We start from the raw sequence: 17,656 nt of genomic DNA on the forward strand, positions 1-17,656 counted from the left end.
TGCCTCTTTGAATGTCTTCTATCTTCTGCCGGATCCATCTGAAAAAAATTTGAAAATTTTGTCAAAATTAAACCTTAATAACGAAACAAAAGGATTAAACGAAACCAAAATCAAACCCCCATGACGATTTAAACAATAAAACGAAACCCATAACTTGATTTACAAATATTACTGGAAACCCGTAAGTCGATATGAAAACTCAGATCAAAGAACCCAAAAACATACCACCATCACGATCTCCAACCCTTTATCGAAACCCATATATCGTTTTACATCCCTAACTCGAAACCCCCAAATTTTTTTCAAAATCCAATTACGGCTTCCAACCCCAAAATCGACCAACAAAACCTGGGAAACTACTCGATACTCACCTACGCTCGTGGATACTAGAGATCGTCGTTGATTAGGTGGAGCAAATCGCCGGGAGTCGTCGTCGCACGAAAAATCGCCTCTCACGCCGAAACCCTAGTTTTTTTAGAAAGAGGGGAAAATGAGATGAATCACGACGAAGCCCTTCTTTCCTCCTCGTCAACGCGGAATCGATTGACAAACCCGAGCACGACACGTGGTAAAAATCGCGCCTTACGGATTCATGCCCAAGGCCCGGTTCACGTTAATTATCGATTTTTTCATTTTCTTTTAATGAAACGGGCCTAAGATTTCGAGCCCATGAACCGTTTAAAAACCGCTAATGCGGATGGTCTTATACGTAATAACGAGGTGGTACAAAGGGTATAACTGTTAGACAAAAAAAAACAGAAAAAGTCGACCCATCAAGTCAACTCTAAACGCGCCAGTCAATTGGAACATGCAAAAGGAGACGGCAATCGACGAATACGCGTAATAAGGAATTAAGGAGGATCTTGTTGTTACAATCAAGAAAAGTTTGGGCATTTTTTGTCAGACTTTGAAAGTCAAGGGGAAACAATTAGTTTTACCAAAATAATACATCTCCAAACTTTGCGTATACATTTGAACATTACAGAAAAAGTCGCCGGTCGCCGGTCCGGTGGTCCGTCAGGCCAGAGTAATCTTCTAATTAGTTCTCTTTGAAGTGAAAACGATGGGTTCCATCGAAGAGGAAAGACCCCTCTTCGAACAAGGTTTTGTATTATTACAGGTTCGATCAAGTTGTGTTCTTTGACTTTCAATTTACTTGCCAGTTATTACAATTAGATCAAGGAACCGTGGGTTTTCGTATCTTATGGTTTCTATGTATCAGTCAACTTTCGCTGAGCTATAGTTGTGATGCTTGCTTATGTTAGCTATAGTTGTGTTTGTCTGAACATGTTTCTTGATTTTGTTTAAGCAGGAAGTGAAACTGTATGCTGAAGATGGTTCAGTGGATATCCATGGAAACCCACCATTAAAGCAGAAAACAGGAAACTGGAAAGCTTGTCCATTCATTCTCGGTGATAAAAACAAAAACAAATGTTTCTTGTTTTGTCTTTGTTGTAGCTCTAATCCTTTAAGACTAATAATGTCTGCACCGTTGCAGGCAATGAATGCTGCGAACGCTTAGCTTACTACGGTATTGCCAAGAATCTAGTCACTTACTTCACGACAAAATTGCATGAGACAAATGTATCTGCGGCAAGGCATGTCATGATATGGCAAGGGACTTGTTACATCACTCCTCTCATTGGAGCTTTAATAGCTGATGCTTACTGGGGAAGATACTGGACTATTGCTTGTTTCTCTGCCATTTATTTCACCGTAAGCATTTACAATTGTATTGTTATTTTCCTTTTTGATAATGTTCTTTGCTAACCAGAGGTCGTTAGCTCAATTAAAAAAGATTTTGGCCATTGTATCAAAAGTCTTCGGTTCGAGTGACCAATGGATGAAACTAATATTACATGCCGTGGTTTGGGGCTACCTCCTCGTATTCAAATAAGAATGATAATAATGATCTGTGCTTTGATTTTGTTTAGGGAATGGCGACACTGACACTCTCAGCTTCACTCCCGGGCCTTAAGCCAGCTGAATGCATTGGTTCTCTATGCCCACCAGCAACAACAACTCAGTATTCAGTGTTCTTTGCCGGTCTTTACCTTATCTCACTCGGTACTGGAGGCATAAAACCATGTGTCTCATCTTTTGGTGCTGATCAGTTTGATGACACTGACCCTCATGAACGACCAAGTAAAACTTCTTTCTTTAACTGGTTTTACTTCTCCATCAACATCGGGGCTTTTGTCTCATCTACTCTTCTAGTGTGGGTTCAAGAGAACTGTGGGTGGGGTCTAGGGTTCTTGATCCCTACTGTTGTCATGGGGCTCTCTCTCGTGAGTTTCTTCTGTGGTACTCCGCTTTATAGGTTTCAGAAACCGGGAGGCAGCCCGGTTACTAGGGTCTGCCAAGTTCTTGTAGCTGCTTATCTTAAAATGAGTCTCAAGTTTGATGAAGAAGACCATACACTTCTGTTTGAAACACAAGACAAGCACTCCGCAATACCTGGAAGCAGGAAGATTGAGCACACAGACGGTTACAAGAAAATATCGTTTTATCATTTTGAATAGAGAGCTTCATGTTATGGAGTGTTTAGGCCTGGGCAAAAAAATCAGAACGGAAAATCGGAATCAGAACCGAACCGGAACCAGACCAAAACTTTCAAACCCGAACGGTTTCTATATTTTTATATCTGAAATATCCAAATATATTAAAAATATTAATTATATATACATATAACATAACTAATATATATATAATTAAAGATTTATTAAATGTATTAAAAAATATTTTTTATAAAAACAATAATAAAAAAAAAATCTAAACTACCCAAAATTATCAGTTTTATTTGAATTATCCAAAACAATCCAAACTCTTCGAGATTTTTATTTAAATTGTCTTAACTACTCGATATTTTATCCGAAATATCTGATATTTTATCCAAATTACCGTAATAACCGACCAAAACCAAATGGGAACCAAATTTTTTGGGTATTAGATGTTTCTAATTTTACTATCCGAACTGATCTGAACCAATCCAAAACCAAAAAAATTCCGGTTCCTATATGGATCCTCTATCCCCTACCCAAATGCCCGGGCCTAAAGAGTGTTCATGGGGAAATAAACTGGTTTCTCATATCATATGCAGGTGTCTTGACAAAGCCGCAGTTATTACAGAACATGATGTCACAAATGGTGTCACTCCTAACCCATGGAAGCTATGTACTGTGACTCAAGTAGAAGAAGTTAAGATTCTGTTACGTATGTTTCCCATCTGGGTCTCCGGCATCGTGTTCACAGCGCTCCAGTCTCAGATATACACCCTCTTCGTGCAGCAAGGACGGTCCATGAAACATACCATAGGCTCATTTGAGATTCCTCCCGCTACACTCGGGATGTTCGACACTGCAAGTGTGCTCATATGTATCCCAATCTACGACAAAGTCCTCGTTCCCTTTGTGAGACGGTTCACAGGCAGAGCAAAGGGATTCACTGATCTACAACGCATGGGAGTTGGACTTCTTGTCTCTGTCTTGAGCATGGCAGCTGCAGCTATTGTCGAGACAAAGAGGCTACGTGTTCTCGGAGCAATGAACATCTTTTGGCAGGTTCCTCAGTACTTTCTTATGGGCACAGCGGAGGTTTTCTTCTACATTGGTCAGGTTGAGTTTTACTACGAGCAGTCTCCTGACGCGATGAGGAGCTTGTGTAGTGCCTTGCCGCTTCTCTCTACTGCCTTTGGGAGCTATCTGAGCTCGTTGATCCTCTCGCTTGTGGCGTATTTCACGACAATGGATGGTCAAGATGGTTGGATTCCTTCAGAGGACATTGATAAAGGACATCTTGACTACTTCTTCTGGCTTTTGGTCTGTTTTGGTTGTGTGAATATTCCTGTTTTTGTCTTCTTCTCTGTCAAGCACTTGCAGAAAAAGGCTGCTTAAGCTTCAGCTTGGCTCTTGTTTGATATTTGTATATACGGAAACATGTAAAAGTTATGGGCCACTATGTAAAACTATGAAGACTTCATTTCATACTTATTTGTAAATATGTCATAATAGTTCCTATGCTACATGTTGGCGGTTGTTTTTTTTTTTTTTTCCGTCAATAGTTGATTTTATTACTAAATGGGCCAAGCCCAGAATTACAAAAAAGACCCAAGGTCCACCAAACGAAACCCTAGAGAAAACTAAAAGCGGTGCCACCGTTCGCTCACGGCGTGCCCCCGCTTCGAGCCATCCCCGGTGATCAACCCAACGATCCACCGGAAGAACCGTCACTCACTGGCTTCCAAGCCTCATCGCCGCAAACACTTCCAACCGCGAGTTCCCAATAGTGGAGAGATTCAATCGGTAACCCGAGATCTCATCCGTCTCCTTTCGTCACCGGAACTGGGAAGAAAGCTTCGCCGGCAGACCCAATCCTTCAACATCGGAGAGCTTCGATCGTCTTCCGACGCGAACTCCTCCAACTAGACCAAACCGAAACCGCAAAAACCAAAGATAAAAACAAACCCTAACAAACCTAGGGGACTAAAAGCCGGCGGCGCAAGGCAAAGACCGCATTCACCCCCCGGAAACTGAAGCCGGCGAAAGCGAAGCTAACGAAGCCTCCGCCTTCCGGAAACTAGACCGGCGGCGATGGATCTGTAGGAGCCTCCACCTCCCGGGAAACCCTAATCTGACAAACCGACATCTCCCCACCTCACCCTTCACCCAGTCGCGTCGTTACTCCAGCCACCGCGCCACCGTGTGAATTTGTTCACTCCCCGAGTTGACCACTCCGGTTGGGAACTGGACACAGCTCCGACAAAACGAATAGGAAGAGGAGGTGAAAAAGAAGTCGGGAAACATTTTTAACCAAAAGAAAATGGGCTCCGGCGACGGCACGGACGCTCACGCGCCGGCCGTACGCCGGACCCAAAACCAGATCTGCTTTCTCTCTCTAAATTGCTTTATCTCTCTCCACAAAGCCACTCCCCCTTATCTTGTGTTTTTGTTGGCGGTTGTTATATTTGATGAAAAAAAGAGCAAAAAGTAATTTGGTGTTGCCAAATTTTGGCATTTACTGCTTTTCATGTTATTAAATATATATATTCAAATGTTTCATAATCATTATGTTAAATTTTAATTTAACATTTTTTTCTAATAAATATTTTATTATTATTTATGATCAGTTTTTATCAATATTTTTAAATTTTAATTTAACATAATGATGCTACTATTCTAAATATTAATTAACTATGCTATTACAAATAATAAAAATATTAAAAAATAGTTATATAACCGTCAATTTTATTTGTTTTACGAAGATTTATGTCTAATCTTATCATCATGAACTGTTTTATAAAATCTACATTTGTAAGCACTTTTTGTACCATAGTACATATATACGGTATTTTTTTTACTATGTACTAGATATTAATCTTCACATCCGTGCGGATATATTTATATTTTTAAACTAATATTTAAAATATAAAATATGTTATAAAGATATATATCTAATATCAATTTTATGTATATAATTTTTATTTTGAAAATTTATATTTGTTGAAATTTGTTTGATGATATTGCACAAATCATATATTAATGAATTATTTTTGTTTATTTATTTAAAATGCAACATCAATATTAAAAGTAAAATTTTAAACATTAGTTTAGATGAATTAATTTTTAGCTTCTTTGTTTAGAAATTTTTATTCTCGAAATGTTTTTATATGAATAAATTAAATTATTTTTGTTATATTTTAAAATATTATTTTATTCAATATATTATATTTCAGTTTAATATTTTTACTTTTACTAAAAATATCAACATTAAATGTTACAACGAATAAAATATTATTTATTTTGTTTTATATAAAAAATTAATTTGATAATTTAAAAAGAATTGGGTTATACTATTTAATTTCAAAATTAGTTACTGGAATATATAAAATATGGTCTATATTAAATATGGTAAACAGTCAAATGATAATTACCTAATGACAATATATTTATCTTTTTTTAGAATTGTTATTGTTTAGATGTATATTGTTTTGCTAGGAGAATATCATATATGAGTAGTTTTAGGATGTTTAGTTAAATTTCTAATGAATGGTCTTACATAGACTTGTATATGATAGATTAAAAATATGAATCTATTTTAAAGGAGTAGATAGTTCATTTTTTGTGCGATAAAACCTAAATATTTTTATATTTGAACATCATATTAAATCATTGGACTAAATGAGGTTTTACACGGTCAATTATTTTAAAAATTAAAATAAATATATATTTTTTTTGACAGCAAACGTTTACAGACTCATGTTGACTCTGTAAACTAAAGTGGCAACTCCGCATCCATGTGAACGACGAAGGACGTTTGTTTCCTAGCATTGCGTGTTAAGCTATCAGTCCGTATATTCATCGTTCGGTAAACATGAACGATGTCTGAGTTTAGAAAGCTTCCTTTTAAAAGCTTGATATCTTCTAAGTAGCTTCCAAATGCTGGTCATTCTTCTGGTTCCGAAACCATCTTTACCAGCTGAGAACAATCTGTTGCAATTGTTACTTGGAACTGTCTTAAGTTCTTCATACATTCTATTGCCCAAATTAATGCTTCCACCTCCGAATGCAGGGGTGAAAGGCTTGCCCTGACATTCCTTACCCCTAATAAACCATCAAAAACTGGTAAAGTACTATACCAGCCTTGGCCGGAAAAAAATTCTTTACCCGATAAATTAAAATAATATCTAATCTGTAGGGTCTTAATTTTTATCTACCATAAAAAAATCTAACTAACCAGAAATTTAATAAAATATCCTAAATTTATTCATAGATAATATTTTTTTAATAAAAACAATATAAATCTAAACAATAAGATTTCATGTGTTGAACAAATTTTTTTTTATGTAAAAGCCAAATACGTTTATATTATGCAATTGGTTTTTCTACCATATTTAATCTAGGCCAGATTTTATAGTAAAAAAATAAAAAAAAAACTAAAATATAATACATTAAATAAAATATATTTTTAAAACATAATATTAACTAATTTAATTTAGTCACATAATATTTCAAGAATATAAACGTTTAAAAAAAATAAAAAAATTGTAATAATTCGTATAAAAATAATGTTTAAAAGTAAATTATTAATATGACGTTACATTTCTAAATAAGAAAATAAAATAAAAGGCAACTCTCTTAAATAGACCATTTTCAAGTTCTTATCACAAAAATAGAACTTAAGGAGGAAAATGACCAAAATTTTTCATTTAATAGGTAAACATATTTTAATACCCTGGATATATAAATATAAATAATTTTTTTTTATAATATCAGATTATATGTTTTCAAATTTGAACTTTTTTATAAACTCTTTCTTTTATTTTTTTTTAATTCAAAATACTTTTTGCAACAATTTTTATAATTTCACATTTATAAAATTATTTTTTATTTTATAAAATTTTAAAACTTAATCTCAGAGGTATAAATATATATTTACCTCTTTAATAAAACATTTTGATCATTTTGATCATTAGAGTCTATATTTATGACAATGATTTTTTTATTGCTATCCTATGGTATTTTTCTAAATAAATGGTGACTATATGATTAGTATAATTTTATAAATATAAATTTCAATATATATAAAATTTTCAAAAATATTTTTGTATATAAATAGAAGTTATTTTATATTTTAAAGATTTTTTTTTTGTCAATTATATTTTAAAGATTTTTTTTTGAAAACAAATATGTATCCATACGGACGCGTGTGTTTAATTCTAGGAACACTATAAAAAATGTTCTTATATACCAATTAATCAATAAACTATAGAAACTGGAAGAATCAACGAATTTTAAAAAATAGTTACTATTGTGTGTACTAAAGGAAGACGTTCCAGTCCACATAAGTTGCGGTCAAATTAGATTATTTGTAGCAGTTAAAAAATACATTTAATGTTCTTGGATAGAGTGATACAAGTTGAGGCATGGATAAATCGATCTATAATTCTATCTCACGTCAAACAATGCAAAGGATAAGCCGTAATCTTTAAAGATAAGACTGTTATTGCTTTATTAGTTCGCTAATTAATTTATTATAATCAGTTCTATACTTCTATTTAATATTTTTTCCAATTGATAAAAGTCGCCTGGAAAAAAAAATAAAAAAAATTGAATCACAGGTCTTCCAATTGATAAGAGAGTAAAGAGATTCATCAAGATTAAGGAATCTTTCTGGTCGAAGCCGGGAAAAACGATGGGTTCCATTCAGGGGCGGATCTACAGTATCAGCTACGGGGGCACGTGCCCCCAACTACTTTTACAATTTTATTTAGTAAACATTTATTAATGATTTCGTGGAACAGTTGGTAAAGATTCTCCATTTCTGTTGACTTCGTACATGGTTCGAAACCAACTTTTTGCTTCTTTTTTCCCTGGTTTTACTTTTATCTTTTGGTGTATAATTAATGTCTTGTATGACATGACTACATTATTACAATATCTTTCTTCACGGTAATTATTTAGTGAGATTTTCCCTACATTTTATTTATTGTAAATATTATTATTTTTGTGTTAGCATATCTTTGTCTTCTTTATTTGTCTGTTTTTTTTGTCAACTTATTTGTGTGTTTAATAGTTCTTTCCATTATAATATATACCTCATTTTTAAATTTCAACTTTATAGCACATTTTAGGTCCTTATTTTTAATAATAGACATTAGCAATTGCTACTAGAAAAAACTAATTACTCCATTCATTTTTATTTAATCTTTTTTTAACGTCTTATTTAATGTTTTAGAGTTTAGTTCTTTATGATATGATTAATTGATTATAAACAAGTTCTGTAAGATATTGATATGTTGTTCTGAATGTGTAAATTTGAAGACTACTTTTTATATATATTCAAATTAATTTTAATTGTAATAGTATGCTATATGATTAGTTACATTTGTAAAGAAAATAGTTATAAAACTATTTTATAAAAAAAAGTTCTGAGTTGAATAAAATTGAAGTTTATTTTTTTCTTGCAGATTTAATATTTAAATATATTTATTTATTTTATTTAAATTAATTTAATATATTTGTTAGTTACGTGCCCCCATCAAATAATTGGTCTGGATCCGCCACTGGTTCCATTGAAGAAGAAGAAGCGCCTCTCATCGAACAAGGTTTAATCTCACAGGTTTGATGGAGTTTCTTATCGCTTGAATTCCTTCCGCCTTAGGTTTCTCTGTTTTGACTTGATCTTTCTGGTTTGTTGATCATCTTCCCATGTATCTGTTTGAAACTCTGAACAAGTGTGTTTCCAATATTGGAAATGAAGAAATCAAATTAGCTTTTCATTAGGGAAAAATATAGCCTTTCTTTCCTAATTTTGCTTTGATTTCATGACTTTTTTTTTGATTAGTTTAGCTAATTTGAAGCTCGATTTCATTTGCACATTATTATTGTTGACTGCTTTGACTCTTTGGCTAAAGATGTCTTTTTTTTTGTTTTTTAATTTTCATTTTGTTTAATCAGGCACCGAAACTGTATGCTGAAGATGGTTCAGTAGACCTTCATGGGAACCCACCACTGAAGGCTAAAACAGGAAACTGGAAAGCTTGCCCTTTCATTCTCGGTAAACATAAAAATAAAAAAAAAAACAATTTATTTCCTTGTTTTTGTTATGCTAGTTGCTTTAATCTCTAACCTTTTTAAGATGGTTTTAACGTGTACTAGGCAATGAGTGCTGCGAGAGGCTAGCTTACTATGGTATCGCCGGGAACCTAATCACTTACCTCACCACTAAACTACACCAAGGAAACGTCTCCGCTGCTACAAACGTCACCACATGGCAAGGCACTTGCTATCTCACCCCTCTCATCGGTGCTGTCCTAGCCGATGCTTACTGGGGTCGTTACTGGACCATCGCTTGTTTCTCCGGCATTTACTTCATCGTAACCACAAATCCCATTCAGTTGATTTTTTTTTTGGGTTTTGTTTGCTCTGTTTACACTGATTAGTTCCTTTTTTTTTTGTTTTAGGGCATGTCTGCACTAACTCTCTCAGCTTCAGTTCCAGCACTGAAGCCAGCAGAATGCATTGGCACCTACTGTCCATCAGCAACGCCAGCTCAGTACGCCATGTTCTTCAGCGGGCTTTACCTGATCGCCCTCGGCACTGGAGGCATCAAACCATGCGTCTCATCCTTCGGTGCAGACCAGTTCGACGACACTGACTCGCGAGAGCGAGTCAGAAAAGCTTCCTTCTTCAACTGGTTTTACTTCTCCATCAACATTGGAGCGCTCGTGTCCTCTAGTCTTCTAGTTTGGATCCAAGAGAATCGCGGGTGGGGTTTAGGGTTTGGTATACCGACAGTGTTCATGGGTCTAGCCATTGTGAGTTTCTTCTTTGGCACGCCGCTTTACAGGTTTCAGAAGCCTGGAGGCAGCCCCATAACTCGCATCTCCCAAGTCGTGGTTGCGTCCTTCCGTAAATCGACTCTTAAAGTCCCTGAAGACGCTGCACTTTTGTATGAAACGCAGGACAAGAACTCTGCTATTGCTGGAAGTAGAAAGATCGAACATACCGATGATTGCAAGTATCTTGACAAAGCTGCTGTTATTTCAGATGAAGAATCCAAATCAGGAGACTTTTCAAACTCGTGGAGACTATGCACTGTCACTCAAGTGGAAGAACTCAAGATTCTGATCCGTATGTTCCCAATATGGGCCTCTGGTATCATCTTCTCAGCTGTATACGCTCAGATGTCAACCATGTTTGTTCAGCAAGGCCGAGCCATGGACTGCAAGATCGGCTCCTTCCAGCTTCCTCCAGCGGCGCTAGGGACGTTCGACACTGCTAGCGTCATCATCTGGGTTCCGCTCTACGATAGGTTCATCGTCCCTTTAGCTAGACGTTTCACTGGAGTAGACAAAGGGTTCACAGAGATACAGAGAATGGGAATAGGGCTATTCGTCTCTGTTCTATGCATGGCGGCTGCAGCTATCATTGAGATCATCAGGCTCCGTTTAGCCGACGAGCTCGGGTTGGTTGAGTCCGGAGCTCCGGTTCCTATATCCGTGTTGTGGCAGATTCCGCAGTACTTCATCCTCGGTGCAGCGGAAGTGTTTTACTTCATTGGCCAGCTTGAGTTTTTCTATGATCAGTCTCCAGATGCGATGAGGAGTTTGTGCAGTGCTTTGGCTCTTTTGACCAATGCTCTTGGGAACTACTTGAGTTCGTTGATCCTCACGCTTGTGACTTACTTCACGACGAGGAATGGTGGTGAAGGTTGGATCTCGGATAATCTGAATACGGGTCATCTTGATTACTTCTTCTGGCTTTTGGCGGGTCTTAGTCTTGTCAACATGGCGGTTTACTTCTTCTCTGCGGCTAAGTATAAGCAGAAGAAGGCTTCGTAGTGAGAATCTGTGTTTCGTCTCTCCGTTCTTTACAAACAAAGTTTGTGTTCTTTTCCTGTGTAATTGTCTGTATTTTTAATACCTTTGCTTTCAGTTTCAAAAGTTTGCACATGCATTTGCAATATAAATCAATTAAAATTTACTAAACAGTTAACCATCTTAATTTCTTTCCTTACTAAGTTTGGGCAGATTTTCTGTATCATAATCTTTTTTTGGTGTCAGCTTCAGTGGGAAGATTTTCTGTATCATAATCATAGTCCTATGAAATCAGGTTCGATTTGAATTTAAGTTTATTGTCCCAAATCCACTGTGAAATCAAACAAGAATTATCAGAAATTAACCAAAAAATATTCAAAAGTCTATAAATTATTCAAAAACTCAATAAAAACTATCTATTCAAAATAAACTGAATCAACCAAAAATCCAATAGAATTTTATTGAGTGTTCAAATTCCCACAAAATTAAGGAAAATAAGTTTATAACTTAATATCCAGTTTTTATTCAGGTTCGGATCCGGATTCGGATTCAGTTATAAACTCTCAAACCATCACTATTCCTCTATCTATATAACAAAGGGGTGAGTGAGGAGGACAGGACTCTCTGCTAAGGGATGATTTAGGGCTTAATATAACAAAAGGCCATTAAATGTGGGCTTAGTAAATCAAACGGGCGCATTTCTAATGGGCTAGAAATGGGCCCAATATGAACCGTAACGAGGAATCCGAGTAATCGGAGACGCCAAGAGAAAAGGGAGTATCAAAGTTTGGGTGGAGATCGGCAGATCGCAACTTTTTAATTCGAGAATGGAGGTTCCCGGTTCATCGAAGAAGATGATCGCAACGCAAGAAGAGATGGTCGCAGCAAAAGTACCGCTCGGTTACAGAGACCAGTGCGCGCATCTCCTGATTCCGCTCAACAAATGTCGCCAGGCAGAGTTTTTCCTCCCGTGGAAGTGCGAGGACGAGCGCCACGTGTACGAGAAGTGCGAGTACGAGCTCGTCATGGAGAGGATGCTAGCGATGCAGAAGATCCGCGAGGAAGAAGCCAAAGCGAAACAGAATAAGCTACAAGGGAACGGCGTTCCCCTAATCCCTAAGACCGCTAATGCTTAGGCCTTAGATTTCGATCTCCGGTTAACCTAACCGATTCCAGATTTCCGGTTAGTCTAACGGTCTTCGATTGAACTAGATTTGTTTCATATGCTATTAGATTAGATCTTTGTTTCGTGAATGAGATTTAAGTTGACAAAAATGGATTTGATAGTGACTGTGTGTACAAGATTAATGAATAAGTTCAAGAAATAAAACGAGGTCGAAGTGTTTTGAGGGAGAGACCTCGGCCTAGGGATGTACGGATCTACAAACCCAGAATCTAATCTCGTAGTCACTCGAAAAAACACGATAGTGGTAGTAGAGCTGTAACTGGGATTTGTACTTGTTTTCCTTTTTGTTGTAGACCATCTCTATCTTTTCTGAAGTTTGGACAAGCCTAGACACTTAGTGTTGTTAATATTTTTTGTCTTGAAGTACACTACACAGTAACATTATCTCCTGAAACCTTTAGGTACATCTAACAGGACAAAGCTCAGTTTGCTAGACTATGTATTATTATATGTTTGGTTTATGTACTCTCTCACTTCTAGGCTTAGAAAGTCTTCTGCTTTATCGATTTTGAGCGTGTAAATTGTATCTCGATATCATGGCTACAGTTACATATAAAGTCCTTAAGAAACAGTTTTGAAATTACAGCACGCACTAGTCTTATCTCTGTGTCCGAACATTATCTGCTTTAAATACTCTGCAAGAAGATACACTCCTTGATTTGGTGGATTATATATATATATATATGCTAAATCGGATAAGAGTATATAGTTGCTAGACTATATATATTATATGTTGTCACACTTTCTAGGCTTAAATAGTCTCCTGCTTGATTAATTTTGAGCTTGTAAATTCCATCTCAGATATTCCAGCACGCACTATAGTCTTTTCTCTTTGTCTGAACATATTCTGCTTTAAAGACTCTGCACGAAGATACACTCTTTGATTTGGTGGATTATATATATATGTAGCATATGTCACAACAACTATAGAAAGATTCTCATGATTTAACTCTTCTTCTCCTTCTCATTGAGTACTACTCATACATATTTTGTGTGGTTCTTTCCTTTTTTCATGTTGTTCATTGTCCTTGCCACTATGATTTGACAGCAATGGGTGTTTTCTCTGCTCTAAAGACAGACCCCTTAATGTCTAAGATTCTCTAACATGCCAATGATTTCATTTCACCTGATTCTTTTATTCATTCTTCTGTGTTCTAATTCATCCTCCGAAATATTTTGACAGGGATTCTCTGGAACTGTGAAGAAGGTGGGGGACTCTACTTTTCAATATTTTCTTCTTGCTAGTGATGAAAAACTTGTTGCTACATTTTCATGTGTATGTTCAGAGATGCAAGCTCAATATTTTCTTCCTCTTGTTAATTTAAAGCGTTTCCCAAACAAAAAAAATAAGATGCAAACTCATTTTTTTGTTAGTTTTCAATCTTTAATCTTTGAGATTGAAAGAAACTGAGCCTATGAGATCAAAACCATCCTCTTTTTAAATGAAAAAAAAAACAAGAAACTCAACAGAGCTTGTTTATTAATCAAATGATAAAAAGCTTGAAAAACTTTTACTCAATAGTGAATTTAAAGTTTATTCTCTAGGTTTTATAATCTAGGGGTTCAATTATTGTTATAAATCATTTATTAAATCTAGTGTTATTTTGATCATAAATAAATAAAAATAAATCCAGTGTTATTGGTTACTGCATTTGAAATATCTTTATAAAATTTAATGGGTTTTTGAATTTATAATTTGTTTACTAAAAGAGTTTGAAATCCTTTATTATTAACATTTTAATTATATTGTTATTTATGTCTGTTAGATTTTAATCATTTATTTGACTTAAACAAATTTGAATGACACTGAACTTGATTTCATGTGTACAATATATCAATCAAAATCTATACTTTTACCTTCATTTCTTATAAACATTTTTTATTATTATTGAGAAAACGTTCATGTTGAGTTCAGTCAATTATCGTTTCATGTTTTTTTTGTCTTCGTGAGTAAGAATCAAAATTATCATTGAGAATTTCTCTAGTCGAGCTAATCACGTTTTGTGAAAACTCTTTCTCTTACATGACTAGTATTTTGTAAAGACTTTACCATCATGAATATTCATCTTGGTTGTTTAATTCGATATATCATTATTGTTAAAGAAATACCCTCACTAAAAAAAGACTTTTGTCATAAATATAGACTCTAAGAACAACTCCAAAAGAAACTTTATAACTTCAAATATATAGTTTTTTGCTCTTCAAAAAAAAACTTCAAAACTTCATTTTTTATTTGCATTTTGGTCATCATAATTAATTACACATCACATTTATGATTCTTAAGTATTTTTTATTTATCGTTTTAATCTTTAAAATTTTTGTATATCATAAATATTTCAAACTTATTTTTATAAATTTAAATTTTACACATAAAATTAAATAATTTTTTTAAAAAGAGATTTATAATATTGTAAAACTAGAATTAGACAACAAAAATATTACAAAAGAAACTTAATAAAAAAAAAGTTTTTTGAAAAAATACATGAAGACATAATTATTGCACAAAATTAAATATTACAACAACACTAATAGTCTAGTAAATTTACTTTGGAACCTCTAAAATATTGTTCAAGCAAATTTTGTTTAATCGAAAGAGGATCACTACAGATTTTTTTATATGAAATAATGTGATATTTTGCTTGTACTTTAATAACTAATTATGTTTTACTATTTATAATTTTATATTTTAGTGTAATATTTTATTAATTAATATTACTGTAATATTTTTATATATGTACTAGTGATTTATAAAAAAATTATGGATTTATATTAATTATGACAAATATAAAGACCTTAGTGTAAATTACAAATAATTTTGAAGTTAAATTTGAAGTTTTGGTTAATGACATGTGTCAAAATCAATGTGTAAATAATGTATTAGGAGTATTTCCTCCACTTTTACTTATAAAATAGTTTTTAACTTTTTATTTATTTCTTTTCATATTTTAATGATAATGCTTTTTGTAACATATGTAAACATAATATTATAGTTTTTATCTTGTAAATCTTATTTCATTAAAATATTATTTATTTTTGTATTTACACCATATTTATCATGTGTATCTTTAATTTAATATCATATTTTATTTTTAAAAATCTGTCATTTAAAATTATTTTACATATAATACTAACTATATATTGATTTATATTGTATTACATATTGAAAATTTGTTAATAGCTACTACAATGTATCATTATTTGAAATGTTGAAATTTCCTTAATTTAATATTATATTTTGAATATAAATTTATATTTGTTTTATTTATAAATTATTTTTTTATAAAGTAAATACTTTTAATTATGAAAATAGAAATAGTAATATAAAATTTATCTAAATTATTTTAAATTTGTACAGTACTTTAGACCGATGTTATCCATATCACCATTCAAACATATGTTTTATACCGCTAGATCTGCTTGATCCACTCTAGAACCGCTCGATCCGCTTGAACCACTCTTGTTCTGCTCGATCCACTTGATCCGCCAGATCCACAACGCTTGATCTACTTTTTCCATTCGGAACCTTAATGTGTAGTATCTCCCTTTGTTCTTATATTTTTGTCACTGCAGTAGTTACTACTACTACTAACAACTTCTAACCCGCCCATAGATTTGAATTAAATAATCTATCTTATTAAAACATAAATATTATGTTTGACCTAACATTTATTTTGTAAGTTTTTAAATAAATGCACATTTCTACTTTATAGTTAAAGATACATTAGATCACTAATATTTCTTTTTTTATACTACTATTCATGTTTCTAAACAATGTACTCCTTTTTTTATACTAGTATTCATGTTTCCAAAGAATGTATTTTTGTATACTACTATCCATGTTTTCAAACAACACTATAATTAATCTTGTGTCCAAATAATATAAAATATTAAATCTCATCTTTATAATAGCTTCTAACAATTTCTTTAAAAATCATTTAGATAAATTAAATAATTAAAAATTCAAATAATTATAAAACAATGAAAAATAAATAGAATTTATTTTTCAACTTAAATACTACAAAAACATTTCAATCAATAATACATCAATTAAATTAATAGATTATTTTATTTTTATTTCCTAAATAATGGTTTTATAATTTATTTAAGGAACACAATAATTCAATAATATCCATTACATAATATATATATATAACATTATACATTGTACAATAAATATAATAACAAAAATAATTATAAAGGCTATTATTGAATTATTGTGTTACTTAAAATGTGATAAATTATGAAAATATAAAATTTAAATCAAATTGGATTACATATTTTTCATCCATCGGTTCAATCGGTTAGTCTCGGGTTTTAGTGATTTTTCTAAATATGGATATTTTTAAAATCCTATATCGAACTATCGGATCACCAGATTAACCGGTTTGACTGCGGGTTCGGCTCGAAGTTAAAAGCACTGATTTAAATACACAAAATTCTTATAAATTAACAAAATATTTATTAAATTATTAGTAAAAAATTAATTATAAAATATTGGGTAATTCTCTCAAATATTCATTTTTAAGTTTTTTTGTCACAAAAAAGCCTGAAAATGACCAAAATAGCTTATTTTTATTTTAAATTTTTTAATATTTATTTTTTATTTTTTAAAATTTGAAACCCTATCTCCAAAACCTTACCCCTTAGCTATAAACCCTAAGTCTAGATTAGTTAACCATATGTAAAAATGTACTTTTACTTTTAATAAAATTTATTTTGGTCATTTTTCTCATTGAATGCTATTTTTGTGATAAAAACTTAAAAAACTATCCTAAGAATTTTTTTTAAAATATTATGTGCTTTACAAATGCGGGTCAAGATCTAGTTGCTGATTAAAGAGGACAATATTAATACATTCTGTCAAAATATCTTGAAATTCTTTTACGGTCAGAGTAATTGGTGAGCCGTATGGTATGATACTCGATTAAAATCTTACTATGGGAAATGTGATTCAGAAATTTCATATTTAAAAAGTTTTATAGAAATACTAGGCTATAAATCAATCAGTTTTTACCAAAACGGTGGTGTGTTTTGGCTGAAAATTCGTTTTTGTTAATTAGTCAATGATCAATGATTAAAAATGATCTATTTCACATTAAAGTTATTAGACCATTTGGAATGTCTTTATTTGATTATTTTGACCAATGAACATA

General features: G+C 32.9%; 3 protein-coding genes across 4 annotated transcripts; all 3 read left to right on the forward strand.

The window, feature by feature from the left end:
• The first annotated feature begins 821 nt into the window (after positions 1-821).
• On the forward strand, positions 822-4,021 carry LOC106416372 (protein NRT1/ PTR FAMILY 8.4). The gene is made up of 5 exons (XM_013857241.3): positions 822-1,120; positions 1,313-1,412; positions 1,499-1,716; positions 1,935-2,494; positions 3,101-4,021. The coding sequence occupies exons 1-5, from the start codon at positions 1,064-1,066 to the stop codon at positions 3,891-3,893; spliced, it is 1,728 nt and encodes a 575-aa protein (XP_013712695.2). The 5' UTR covers positions 822-1,063; the 3' UTR covers positions 3,894-4,021.
• Positions 4,022-7,949: 3,928 nt separating this feature from the next.
• On the forward strand, positions 7,950-11,490 carry LOC106418484 (protein NRT1/ PTR FAMILY 8.3). Its single transcript, XM_022692746.2, has 5 exons — positions 7,950-8,194; positions 9,065-9,117; positions 9,456-9,555; positions 9,657-9,874; positions 9,962-11,490. Exons 1-5 carry the CDS (start codon positions 8,191-8,193, stop codon positions 11,339-11,341), a joined length of 1,755 nt encoding a protein of 584 aa, XP_022548467.1. The 5' UTR covers positions 7,950-8,190; the 3' UTR covers positions 11,342-11,490.
• A 584-nt stretch (positions 11,491-12,074) lies between these two features.
• LOC106418688 (NADH dehydrogenase [ubiquinone] 1 beta subcomplex subunit 7) lies at positions 12,075-13,876 on the forward strand. Of its 2 annotated transcripts, none has more exons than XM_048740700.1 (2): positions 12,075-12,500; positions 13,687-13,876. In XM_048740700.1, exon 1 carries the CDS (start codon positions 12,145-12,147, stop codon positions 12,451-12,453), a length of 309 nt encoding a protein of 102 aa, XP_048596657.1. In that variant the 5' UTR covers positions 12,075-12,144; the 3' UTR covers positions 12,454-12,500; positions 13,687-13,876. The 2 variants fall into 2 exon arrangements, with proteins under 2 accessions (XP_048596657.1, XP_013714890.1); XM_013859436.3 differs by having other exon boundaries at positions 12,075-12,473.
• Positions 13,877-17,656: the final 3,780 nt, after the last annotated feature.

Source organism: Brassica napus, chromosome A9, assembly GCF_020379485.1.
Source record: "Brassica napus cultivar Da-Ae chromosome A9, Da-Ae, whole genome shotgun sequence".
Lineage (NCBI taxonomy): Eukaryota > Viridiplantae > Streptophyta > Magnoliopsida > Brassicales > Brassicaceae > Brassica > Brassica napus.